General features: G+C 55.9%; 2 protein-coding genes across 26 annotated transcripts in view; one reads left to right on the top strand and one right to left on the bottom strand.

Moving 5' to 3' along the window:
• Window positions 1–3,133: 3,133 nt before the first annotated feature.
• Window positions 3,134–10,980, top strand: GALK1 (galactokinase 1). Of its 2 annotated transcripts, XM_005584980.5 has the most exons (8): window positions 3,134–3,354; window positions 4,239–4,428; window positions 4,886–5,005; window positions 5,174–5,309; window positions 5,437–5,618; window positions 10,319–10,469; window positions 10,547–10,709; window positions 10,792–10,980. In XM_005584980.5, the coding sequence occupies exons 1-8, from the start codon at window positions 3,190–3,192 to the stop codon at window positions 10,861–10,863; spliced, it is 1,179 nt and encodes a 392-aa protein (XP_005585037.3). In that variant the 5' UTR covers window positions 3,134–3,189; the 3' UTR covers window positions 10,864–10,980. The 2 variants fall into 2 exon arrangements, with proteins under 2 accessions (XP_005585037.3, XP_073876631.1); XM_074020530.1 differs by lacking the exons at window positions 4,886–5,005; window positions 5,174–5,309; window positions 5,437–5,618.
• Window positions 10,981–11,101: 121 nt separating this feature from the next.
• ITGB4 (integrin subunit beta 4) overlaps window positions 11,102–11,999 on the bottom strand; it is a 38,907-nt gene continuing 38,009 nt past the window's right edge. For 11 of the 24 annotated variants that reach the window (XR_012426168.1, XR_012426171.1, XM_045376670.2 and 8 more), the window contains 3 exons: window positions 11,813–11,977; window positions 11,609–11,719; window positions 11,102–11,503 (listed from right to left, as the gene is read on the bottom strand). Coding sequence is in view for 19 of the 24 variants with exons in the window: in XM_045376670.2 (XP_045232605.2) it covers window positions 11,364–11,503; window positions 11,609–11,719; window positions 11,813–11,977 (416 nt within the window). In the remaining 5 variants the exon portion in view is untranslated. The remainder of the gene's footprint in view (window positions 11,504–11,608; window positions 11,720–11,812; window positions 11,978–11,999) is intronic. The other 13 variants (XR_012426170.1, XR_012426172.1, XM_045376672.2 and 10 more) reach the window with 2 other exon arrangements.

The raw sequence follows: 11,999 nt of genomic DNA, 5'->3' as shown, positions 1-11,999 counted from the left end.
ATCTGTAGAGATTTGCCAATTCTGGATATACAACAGGTGGTCTTGTGTGACTGGCTTCCTTCACTCACCATAATATTTTCAAGGTTCATCCTTTTTTTTTTTTTTTTTTTTTTTGAGATGGAGTCTCACACTGTCATCTGAGCTGAAGTGTGATGGTGCGATCTCAGCTCACTGCAAGCTCCGCCTCCCGGGTTCAAGCGATTCTCCTGCCTCAGCCTCCCGAGTAGCTGCGACTACAGGCACCCGCTACCATGCCTGGCTAATTTTTTTCTTGAAGGCTTCATCCATGTTGTTATATGTATCAGTACTTAATTTCTTTTTATGGATTAGTATTTCTATTGTATATATACATCACTTTTTTGTTTTTTTCCGAGACCAAGTCTTGCTCTGTCACCTAGGCTGGAATGCAGTGATGAGATCTTGGTTCATTGCAAACTCCATCCCCGGGTTCAAGTGATTCTGGTGTCTCAGCTCCTGAGTAGCTGGCATTACACATGGGCACCACCATGCCTGGCTAATTTTCGTGTTTTTAGTGAGACGGGGTTTCACCATGTTGGCCAGGCTGGTCTAGTCCTAAACTCCTGCCCTCAAGTGATCTGCCCACCTCTTGGTCTCCCGAAGTCTGGGATCACAGGCGTGAACCACCACATCTGACCTGCGAGCATCTTTTCATGTGCTTATTGGCCATTTGTATTTATATTATTTGGAAAAAATGCCTCTTGAAATCATTTGCTTTTTTTTGTTTGTTTGTTTGTTTTCTTTGACACACGGTCTCACCTTCTGAATAGCTGGGACCACAGGTGTGTGCCACCCAACCTGGCTAATTTTTTTTTTTTATTTTTTTGGTAGCAGTGAGGTCTTCCCATGTTGCCCAGGTTGGTCTCAAACTCCAAGCCCCTTAGATACATATGATTTGCAAGTATTTTCTTCCATTCTGTGAGTTGTCTTTTCACTTTCTTGATGGTGTTCTCGTTAGGCCTCTGAGCCCGAGCTAAACCATCATATCCCCAGTGACCTGAACGTATACATCCAGATGGCCTGAAGCAACTGAATATCCACAAAAGAAGTGAAAATAGCCTTAGCTGATGACATTCCACCATTGTGATGTTTCTGCCCCACCCTAACTGATCAATGTACTTTGTAATCTCCCCCACTCTTAAGAAGGTTCTTTGTAATTCTCCCTACCCTTGAGAATGCACTTTGTGAGATCCACCCACTGCCCACAAAACATTGCTCCTAACTCCACTGCCTATCCCCAAACCTGTAAGAACTAATGATAATCCCACCACCCTTTGCTGACTCTCTTTTCGGACTCAGCCCGCCTGCGCCCAGGTGAAATAAACAGCCTTGTTGCTCACACAAAGCCTGTTTGGTGGTCTTTTCACAGGGACGTGTGTGAAGTTCTTTGTTGCAGAAAAGTATTTCACTTTGATGAAGTACAATTTATTTTTCTGTTGTCACTTGTGCTTTTGATGTCATATCTAAAAAACCATTGCCTGGCCAGCTGCGGTGGCTCATGCCTGTATCCCAGCACTTTGGGAGGCCGAGGCAGGCAAATCACTTGAGTCAGGAGTTCGAGAGCAGCCTGGCTAACATGGTGAAACCCCAGTCTCTACTAAAAATACAAAAAATTAGCCGGGCTTGGCGGCACGTGCCTGTAATCCCAGCTGCTTGGGAGGCTGAGACAGGAGAATTGCTTGAACCTGGGAGGCAGAGGTCACAGTAAGCTGAGATCGCGCCATTGCACTCTAGCTTGGGCAACAAGAGCGAAACTCCGTCTCAAAAACAAAAAACAAACAAACAAAAACATTGCCTAACCAATGTCACAAAGCTGTACCCCTGTTTTCTTCTAAAAGTTTTCAGAATTGCCCTGGAAATGCAGTTTCCCATTCTTTGGGCACACCCCTGAGCAGGCCCCAAGCTACATCCCAGGCCATAACTCCCCACACAACTCCCACCCGAACCCCAAGCAATCTGCTTACATTTCAGTCTTTCAGTTTCAAGGTTCCATGTAGGGTGGGCAGCTGTGGACAGGCATCAAGGCAGCAGTTGGGGTCGGCCTGCAGGTTTAGGATGCAGGCTAGCAAGAGAAGAGTGCTTGACTCTGGGAACAAGGCGACGCCTCTGAGACAAGGGCTTCTGGGTTGAAGAAGTGTCTGCTGGGGCCAAGAGCACAACCTACCTGGACAGCTGTGGCAGGTCCTTAAGGGAGGGGCTGGGCCCACTGCTGGCCACTGCCACCCTAGTCCAGTTCTCCACTGCTAGGAGCTGTTGTGTGTTACCTAGAAAAGGAGCTTGTAAAATTGACTCTCTGGTCACCACCAAACTTGTCTGTCTTTTTTTGTTGTTGTTGTCAGACGGAGTTTCACTCTTGTTGCCCAGGCCGGTGGGCAGTGGAGTGATCTCAGCTCACCGAAACCTCTGCCTCCCAGGTTCAGGTGAGTCTCCTGCCTCAGCCTCCCGAGTAGCTGGGACTACAGGCATGAGCCACCATGCCCAGCTAATTTTGTATTTTTTAGTAGAGATGGGGTTTCTCCCTGTTGGTCAGGCTGGTCTCGAACTCCCGACCTCAGGTGATCCGCTCGCCTCGGCCTCCCAAAATGCTGGGATTACAGGCGTGAGCCACTGCGCCTGGCCCAAACTTGTCTATCTTTATCCCTACTTATAATGAGTGTCAGGTCACCCTCTTGGAAACCGGTGATCAGAGGCCGATGACCTCTCACAGCTGCTGGCCCTGGGGACCTAGGAGATCCCCTTGGGAATCCCAGGTCAACCGGGTGCCAGCTCCATTGCTCTGGCTGTGTGGGTGGTTGTGGGTGGTGAGGCACATAGAAAGTCACCAACGCCAGGGAAGGGCAGCTCAGAAATCCTGGTCATGCCAAGTGCCACTCAGGGCTATTCTCAGTCTAGTGAGTGCCCATTGGTTTTTCCCGAAGTCCAGAGAGAAGGACACCATCGGGGGCGCTGTATCCCACCCGGCGCCATCAGCCCCTGCCACCCACCACCCAGCAGCTGGATTCCAACGGGAGTTGCGGGTGGGGGCGGAACCGGCGGCGGTCTGGGGGCGGGGCGTCCGGGCGCGGGGCGGGGCTGGCGGGAATGTGCGCACCCCCGCGCGTGGCCCCGCCCGAGCATCCCGCGCCGACGGGGCTGTGCCGGAGCTGCTGTTCAGTGCTGCAGGCGCGCGTCATGGCTGCTTTGAGACAGCCCCAAGTCGCGGAGCTGCTGGCCGAGGCCCGGCGAGCCTTCCGGGAGGAGTTCGGGGCCGAGCCCGAGCTGGCCGTGTCCGCGCCGGGCCGCGTCAACCTCATCGGGGAACACACGGACTACAACCAGGGCCTGGTGCTGCCTATGGTGAGGGGCTGCGCGGCGAGCCCCCAGCCCGCCGCCGCCTGTCCCGGCCGCCGAGGAGGGCGGGCCTCGGGGGCGCTGGGGGCGAGTTCTTCCCGCGGGAGATGTGGGGCGGGCAGCTGCGCCTGGAGCAACGGCGCACGGAAGAGTCCCCGGGACGGGCTGTTCCCCACGTTGGAAGGGAGGAAGCGAGGAAGTGGCTGGGAGAGGGTGCGCGGCCGCCTCTTCGCTCAAGCCCGCCCTCTGTGGGCTGCGGCTCCTGGCCTTCAACCTGGGAGCATGTTCCCCTTAAACTGAGGCCCTGTGTGCCACGCAGAAGGGGACACTCCACGCCTCTGGCCACCGTGGGGCCCCAACTGCAGACTTGGGCGAACGTAGCCTTCTGGCCCAGCCCGTTCAATTCACAGTGGAGGAAACTGAGGCCCAGAGAGGCCCAGTGAACTGCTGGAGGTCACAGCAGGTTCTTGGCGGGGCTGCGACTTGGGAGTGAGGACTCCCAGCTTTCAGTGTGGGGCGCTTTCCGCCCCATATGTAGCTTGGGGAGTGCACAGGTACAGGGTGTCCAGGGCCACCCCAAAATGTAAAGGCTTTGGAGCTCCAGTGATCTGTTTTCCCTTTGGGCTAGCTCTCCCCCTTGCCCCACAGCTCAGGGCAGAGTCCAGGTCTGTGCTCCAGCAGCAGCCGCCCCGCCCCTGAAGACCCAGGGGGGCAGGGCTCAAGCCCCCAAGGCCAGCTGGCCCTCAGGATCTTCCCTGCGAAGCTGAACCTGGAAGTTCAGAACCTGATGACTGCGGAGGCATCAGAACCTCGGCTGGAGGCGGTGCCATTGGAGGGGCTTACTCCATCAGCCTGCGAAAGCCTCACCCACTGCTTGTCTGTCCTGCCAGGCCCTGGAGCTCGTGACGGTGGTGGTGGGCAGCCCCCGCAAGGACGGGCTGGTGTCTCTCCTCACCACCTCTGAGGGTGCCGATGAGCCCCAGCGGCTGCAGTTTCCACTGCCCACAGCCCAGCGCTCGCTGGAGCCTGGGACCCCTCGGTGGGCCAACTATGTGAAGGGAGTGATTCAGTACTACCCAGGTATGGGGCCCAGGCCTGAGCCAAGTCCTCACCGATACTAGGAGTGCCACCTCACAGCCACAGAGCCCATTCATTTGTCTGATACACTGTGGGGAAGACTCGCAGAGTGGAGCATCCCGTTGTACAGATGAGGAAACTGATGCCCCCAGAAGGTCGGGAACTTGCCCTGGGTTTCCCATGACCTGATTGGAGGAGCCAGGATTCAAACCCTAGCCTTTTTTCCCTCCAGAGCCCTAAACCAGGAGGACAATTAGAAGTGTCCCAGCAACCTCAGAGGGTGGGAAAATGGAGGGCAGTGGGTCCCTTAGACCAGCAGGTTGGTGGCTTCTGACAACTGAGGCACGCACCCTAGAAACAGCTGCTAGGCCGTTGCTGCCCTTCCCACCAGGACACATGCCCTTCCTGTGCCATCCTCCCAGGCAGCCCCTCTTACCATCACCTGTTCTTTCCCCTGCAGCTGCCCCCCTCCCTGGCTTCAGTGCAGTGGTGGTCAGCTCAGTGCCCCTGGGGGGTGGCCTGTCCAGCTCAGCATCCTTGGAAGTGGCCATGTACACGTTCCTCCAGCAGCTCTGTCCAGGTACCAGCTAGGCTGCAGCCCTGACCCAGCCCTCCTTCCCTGAGGTCTCCAGGTGGTCCCAGCTTCTACTATGCCTTATGGAGGGGGTGGCAGGGAATCTCTGGAGTGTCATTGGAGCCACTGCTGCTCCCACCAGCCCTAGCCTCCCCACCTCACCCTGTACTACAGACTCGGGCACAATAGCTGCCCGCGCCCAGGTGTGTCAGCAGGCTGAGCACAGCTTCGCAGGGATGCCCTGTGGCATCATGGACCAGTTCATCTCACTCATGGGACAGAAGGGCCACGCGCTGCTCATTGACTGCAGGTTGGGCTCGCTCCCCTCGTCCCCTCCCGCCCTGCACTCAGGTGCTCCTGGGTGGAGTATGCCCACTGCCTGGCGCAGCAAGTACACGCTGGGCCTTGTCATCTCCCCCATTGTAACTCCACCCCAGGTCCTTGGAGACCAGCCTGGTGCCACTCTCAGACCCCAAGCTGGCCGTGCTCATCACCAACTCTAACGTCCGCCACTCCCTGGGCTCCAGTGAGTACCCTGTGCGGCGGCGCCAGTGTGAAGAAGTGGCCCAGGCGCTGGGCAAGGAGAGCCTCCGGGAGGTGCAGCTGGAAGAGCTAGAGGGTGAGAACTGCCGGGGTGCTCTGTCCTGGAGGCGGCTGTGCTCCCTGCTGGCGCCTCAGTGTGGCCTTGACCCTGCCTGGGATCCCGATCTCCAGGGCCTTCTGCCATGCTCTCCCCAGTCCCTTCAAACGCTGCAAACCCAGGGTTCCAACCTCAGCAGGGCTGCTTGAAATCCTAAAATGGTCTTATCTAATCAGAAAAATCATATTTCCATTGTGGAAAATGTAGAAAAGTACAAAGTAGAAAATAACAAGCTATAAGGCCACTACCCAGAGACAGCCACTGTTGACATTTTCACATGTTTCCTTTCAGTATTTTTCCACATCTGTTTTCAAAGCTGAGTATATGTAATATGTCATCACTTGCCCCCCACCCTGCCCCCTTTTTTTTTAAGAGGCAGGGTCTTGTTCTGTTGCCCAAGCTGGAGTGTAGTGGTGTGATCATAGCTTACTGCAAATTTGAACTCTTGGGCTCAAGGGATCCTCCCAGCTCAGCCTTCCAAGTAGCTGAGATTACAGGTGTGCCACCATGCCCGGCTCATTTTTATTTTTGTAAAGACAGGGTCTTGCAATGTTGCCCGGGCTGATCTTGAACTCTGGCCTCAGGTGGTCCTCCTGCCTTGGCCTCCCAAAGTGTTGGGATTATAGGCATGAGCCACTGGGCCCAGCCTACTTGCCATGTTTTTTTGTTTTGTTTTGTTTTTTGTTTTGGACACAGAGTTTCAGTCTTGTTACCCAGGCTGGAGTGCAATGGTGCAGTTTCAGCTCACTGCAACCTCTGCCTGCCAGGTTCAAGCGATTCTCCTGCCTCAGCCACCAGAGTAGCTGGGACTACAGGCACCGCCACTACGCCTGGAAAATTTTTTGTATTTTTAGTAGAGACTGGGGTTTCACCATATTGGCCAGGCTGGTCTCAAATGCCTGACCTCAGGTGATCCTCCTGCCTCAGCCTCCCAAAGTGCTGGGATTACAGGTGTGAGCCACCGCACCGGCTTTTTTTTTTTTTTTTTCAACTTAACGTAATCTCAGAACCCTATCTTTTTTTTTTTTTTGAGACGGAGTCTCACTCTGTTTCCCAGGCTGGAGTGCAGTGGCGCGATCTCCACTCACTGCAAGCTCCGCCTCCCGGGTTCACGCCATTCTCCTGCCTCAGCCTCCCGTGTGGCTGGGACTACAGGTGCCCGCCACCGCGCCCGGCTAATTTTTGTATTTTTAGTATAGACAGGGTTTCACCATGTTAGTCAGGATGGTCTCAATCTCCTGACCTCGTGATCCGCCCATCTCGGCCTCCCAAAGTGCTGGGATTACAGGCGTGAGCCCCCGCGCCCGGCCTCAGAACCCTATCTTATGCCACAAAAGGCCCATCTCAGTGTGGCTTTTTCTTTTTTTTATGAGAGAGAGTCTCGCTCTGTTGCCCAGGCTGGCGTGCAGTGGCACCATCTCAGCTCACTGCAACCTCCGCCTCCTGGGTTCAAATGATTCTCCTGCCTCAGCTTCCTGAGTAGCTGGGATTACTGGCACCCACCACCATGCCCAGTCAAGTTTTATATTTTTAGTAGAGACGGGGTTTCACGTTGACCAGGCTGGTCTCGAACCCTGACCTCGTGATCTGCCTGCCTTGGCCTCCCAATGTGCTGGGATTACAGGTGTGAGCCACCGCGCCTGGCCTCAGTGTGGCTCTTTAAAGCTCCATAATATTTCAGCATTCAGGTGCCCTGTCATTTACTTAACTATTTTCTGATACACCTCACACTGTGATGAACTTTTTTTTTTTTTTTTTTTTTTTTTTTTTTGAGACGGAGTCTCGCTCTGTTGCCCAGGCTGGAGTGCAGTGGCGCGATCTCGGCTCACTGCAAGCTCCGCCTCCCGGGTTCACGCCATTCTCCTGCCTCAGCCTCCCGAGTAGCTGGGACTACAGGCGCCCACAACCGCGCCCGGCTAATTTTTTGTATTTTTAGTAGAGACGGGGTTTCACCGTGGTCTCGATCTCCTGACCTTGTGATCCGCCCGCCTCGGCCTCCCAAAGTGCTGGGATTACAGGCGTGAGCCACCGCGCCCGGCCTGTGATGAACTTTTTAAATAATTTTTTATATTTATTTATTTATTTATTTATTTATTTATTTGAGACGGAGTCTCGCTCTGTCACCCAGGCTGGAGTGCAGTGGCACGATCTCGCTCACTGCAACCTCTGCCTCCCAGGTTCAAGTGATTCTCCTGCCTCAGCCTCCTGAGTCGCTGATATTAGAGGCATGCGCCACCATGCCCGGCTAATTTTTGTAATTTTAGTAGAGATGAAGTTTCACCATGTTGGTCAGGCTGGTCTTGAACTCCTGACCTCGTGATCCGCCAGCCTCAGCCTCCCAAAGTGCTGGGATTATAGGCATGAGCCACTGCGCCTGGCCATCTTTTTTTATTTTTTAAAGAGATGGGTTCTGCTATGCTGCCCAGGCTGGACCTGAACTCTTGGGCTCAAGTCATCTCACCTAGTCTCCTGGGTAGCTGCGACTAAAGGCACCCGGTTTATCTGCATTCTCTTTTTTTTATTTGAGACTGAGTCTTGCTCTGTAGCCCAGGCTGGAGCACAGTGGCATAATCTCGATTCACGGCAACCTCTGTCTTCAGGGTTCAAGCAATTCTCCTGCCTCAGCCTCTCGAGTAGCTGGGACTACAGGCGCATGCCACCACAGCCAGCTAATTTTTTTGTGTGTGTGTATTTTTAGTAGAGATGGGGTTTCACTATATTGGCCAGGCTGGTTTTGGACTCCTGACCTCAAGTGATCCGCCTGTCTCGGCCTTCCAAAGTGCTGGGATTACAGGCACAGGCGTGAGTCACCACGCCTGTCCTATCTGCATTCTCTTAATAGTTTCTTAGGAATGGATTCTTAGGAGTAGGATTATAGAGTCAAGAGACACAAATATTCTAGGCTGGGTGCGGTGGCTCACGTCTGTGCCTGTAATCCCAGCACTTTAGGAGGCCAAGGTGGGCAGCTTGATTGAGCTCAGGAATTCGAGACCAGCCTGGGCAACATGGTGAAACCCCATCTCTAAAAAAATACAAAAATTAAACCAGGCGTGGTGGTGTGTGCCTGTAGTCCTAGCTACTAAGGAGGCTGGGGTGGGAGGATCGCTTGAGCCCAGGAGGTTGAGGCTGCAGTGAGCTGTGATTGCACCACTGCACTCCAACCTGGGCCACAGAGTGAGACCCTGTCTCCAAAATAAAAAAGATACAAGTATCCTTAAAGCTCCTGCTACCCATGGCCAGGAAGATAGTCTATTGGACAGTTTTAAGGTCATATCAATATTATTTAATTCCCCCCAAAACTCTGTAAAGCACATTCTGTTACCATAATTCTCATATTTTTGATGGGGGAATCTACAGTGAGAGGCAGTGCTGGGATCTGAACCCTATCTGGACAGATTAGCTCCAGGGCCCATGCCCTTGACTGCCTGGCCATGCTGCCCACACTGAGTTGTTCCTTCCTGGCAGTGTAGGTGTGCCTATCTCAGGGACATCAGACAGCTCCGAGGGACCTCCCTGTCCTTTTTCTTTGTGAACTGTGTCACGTTCTCCAGAGCAGCGCTCAGCCCTGCCCTGCCTGCTCCGTGCAGATGATCTTGGCCAAGGTTTTCACACTGGAACAAGTTGGGCCCTCCTCCCCACCCCAGCCTCCCCTTGCCCCTCCTCCAGGTCTCCTGCCTAGGAGCAGCTTGCCCTGTCTCCTCCAGAGTCCTGCCCTAGAAGCCCCAATCCCTCTCCTTCCATCCCCTGCCTGGCTGCCTGGCTCCTTCCCTCAGCCTCCAAGACATGCTCAGTTTTCTTCCCGCCTAAAACACTGCCCACTCTCTCATTTCCATTCATTTCTTTCTTTTTTTTTTTTTTTTTTGAGAGGGAGCCTCACTCTGTCACCCAGGCTGGAGTGCAGTGGCATGACCTCCACTCACCGCACCCTCTGCCTCCCAGGTTGAAGCAATTCTCCTGCCTCAGCCTCCTGAGTAGCTGGGATTACAGGTGCCTGCCACGATGCCTGGCTAATTTTTGTATTTTTATTAGAGACGGGGTTTCGCCATGTTGGCCAGGCTGGTCTGGAGCTCCTGACCTCAGGCAATCCGCCCGCCTCGGCCTCCCAAAGTGCTGGGATGACAGGCGTGAGCCACCGCGCCCGCTCATTCATTTCTTAGTCCTTTGCATCTACTTGCCCCTCTATCCCGCCATGCCACCTATAATAAGCTTCCCCCTTAAACCTGCGGGTTTGGCTGGGCGCAGTACACTGAGTCAGTACCGGTACTGACCCAGGTACCCCTCCAGCCTCAGCTCCAGCCAGATGGGATGGCCTGCTGGTCCCTGGCTGCTCCTGCCCCCTCTTCTGGAGTCCCAGTCCTCCAGGCTCCATGTAGCTCAGCAGAATTTCTCCTCCTGTTGTGGGGGCCTCTTGAGGGCAGCACTCACCTTGGGAAGCGTGGAGTGTTTCACCCTCAGTGCTCCCTGAAGGACCAAGGTGTCCCATTTTACAGTTGGGGGAGGAGGCACTGTGATAAAGGGGCTCTTCAGACCCATGTCTGAGAGAGCCAGGCTGCTGCCCCCGCAGCCTCCCACCCTTCACTGTCCAGCCAGGGCCACTGCCATCACCGCCTGCCGGCCCTCACAGGCGTCGCGGTCCCAGGCAGTGAGAAGGTGGCTGCTGACTCCTTTTTCCTCCCCAGCTGCCCGGGAACTGGTGAGCAAAGAGGGCTTCCGGCGGGCCCGGCACGTGGTGGGGGAGATTCAGCGCACGGCCCAGGCAGCGGCCGCCCTGAGACGCGGTGACTACAGAGCCTTTGGCCGCCTCATGGTGGAGAGCCACCGCTCACTCAGGTGAGGCTCTCTGGGCGCCCCGCTCCTGCCAGGCGCAGGCCGGCCCCAGGCCCACCCCTTCGATATCCTCTCTGCAGAGACGACTATGAGGTGAGCTGCCCGGAGCTGGACCAGCTGGTGGAGGCCGCACTCGCTGTGCCTGGGGTTTATGGCAGCCGCATGACGGGAGGTGGCTTCGGTGGCTGCACGGTGACACTGCTGGAGGCCTCTGCCGCTCCCCACGCCATGCAGCACATCCAGGTGGGTGGGCACCAGGGCCTGGGCGGGCAGGAGCGGCGGCTTCCCGGGGCCCTGCCACTCACCCCCAGCCTGCCTCTCACAGGAGCACTATGGCGGGACTGCCACCTTCTACCTCTCTCAAGCGGCCGATGGAGCCAAGGTGTTGCGCTTGTGAGGAGGCCCCAGGACAGCACACGGCGAGGGTGCAGGGCCTGCAGGCCAGTCCCATGGCTCTGTGCCTGGTGCCACCTTCCGTATCTGGGTGCTCAATAAACTTGTGCCTCCAACGTGGTACCTGCCTGCCTCTAGAGGTGGGTGTATGCTTGGGTGTCAGAGAATGGGGGATGTCAGAACCGCTCCCCCACCCTCGGCGAGCACCTCTCAGGCCCCAGAAGAATGGGCAAGGCAGGGCCTAGCAGTAGCAAAACTGTTTATTAAGTGCAGAACAAAGGCTGGGTCCTTGTGCTGCTCCCAGCTCTTTGGTTACAAATAGGTTTGGGCCCAGAGAGGGGGTCCTTGCCCCCTTCATGCCTCCCAGGAGACACCTAGCCCCTGCTCTGTGCATGTGGGTGGGCTGGGCGGCCAGGGGTGCAAGGATGGAGTAGCTGAGGAGGCTCTGGGAGAGGAGTTGGAAGGATGCCTAGTGGGACATGGCGGGGGTGAGGCAGGGTGGGATCAGGTTTGGAAGAACTGTTGGTCCACCTGGGTGCTGAGGGTTCCGCTGGTGGTCAGCGTCCGGCTCACAAACTCCTGGGTCACATGCCGGGTGAGGGAGCCGCCTGCCTCCAGGTGCTGGGCCCCCAGGGTCAGCCCATCTGTGGAGGAGGAGGCATTAGATGACCTGGCCTGGGGTCTGCCCCTCTCCCTCTGCTAGCTCCCTGTCCTGGGAGAGCCGGGACCCCCTGGCCCTCAGTGCTCACCCACTAGGAAGGGCTCGGTGGCGCTGGTGTGGGTGGTGGTGATGCTGCTGTACTCACTTTGCAGTGGGTGCTGGAAGAGCCCGGCATGGCTGCCCAGCTGTGGGAAGGGGCCTGGAGTGGGCAGATTGGCTGGTCAGAGGGTGGTGCCAGGAGAAGGCACGGCCCGAGGAGGAGTGGGAGGTGAAGGAAAGGACAGGTGCCTACCTCCATCCTGGGACTCTATGGTGATGATGCCCTCGCGCTCTGGCCCGAAGCCCTCAGTGGTCCTGGCCTGCACCTTGAACTTGTAGGGCACGTTCTCGCTGAGGCCCGGCACGGTCAGCCGGCTCTCGGGGCTGTCGCCATCCACCCGGAATGTAGTGGCTGGCCCTGAGCAGAGAAGATGCCTTCA

This window comes from Macaca fascicularis, chromosome 16, assembly GCF_037993035.2.
Source record: "Macaca fascicularis isolate 582-1 chromosome 16, T2T-MFA8v1.1".
NCBI classification, from domain to species: Eukaryota; Metazoa; Chordata; class Mammalia; order Primates; family Cercopithecidae; genus Macaca; species Macaca fascicularis.
This window is presented reverse-complemented; position numbering and strand designations above follow the sequence as displayed.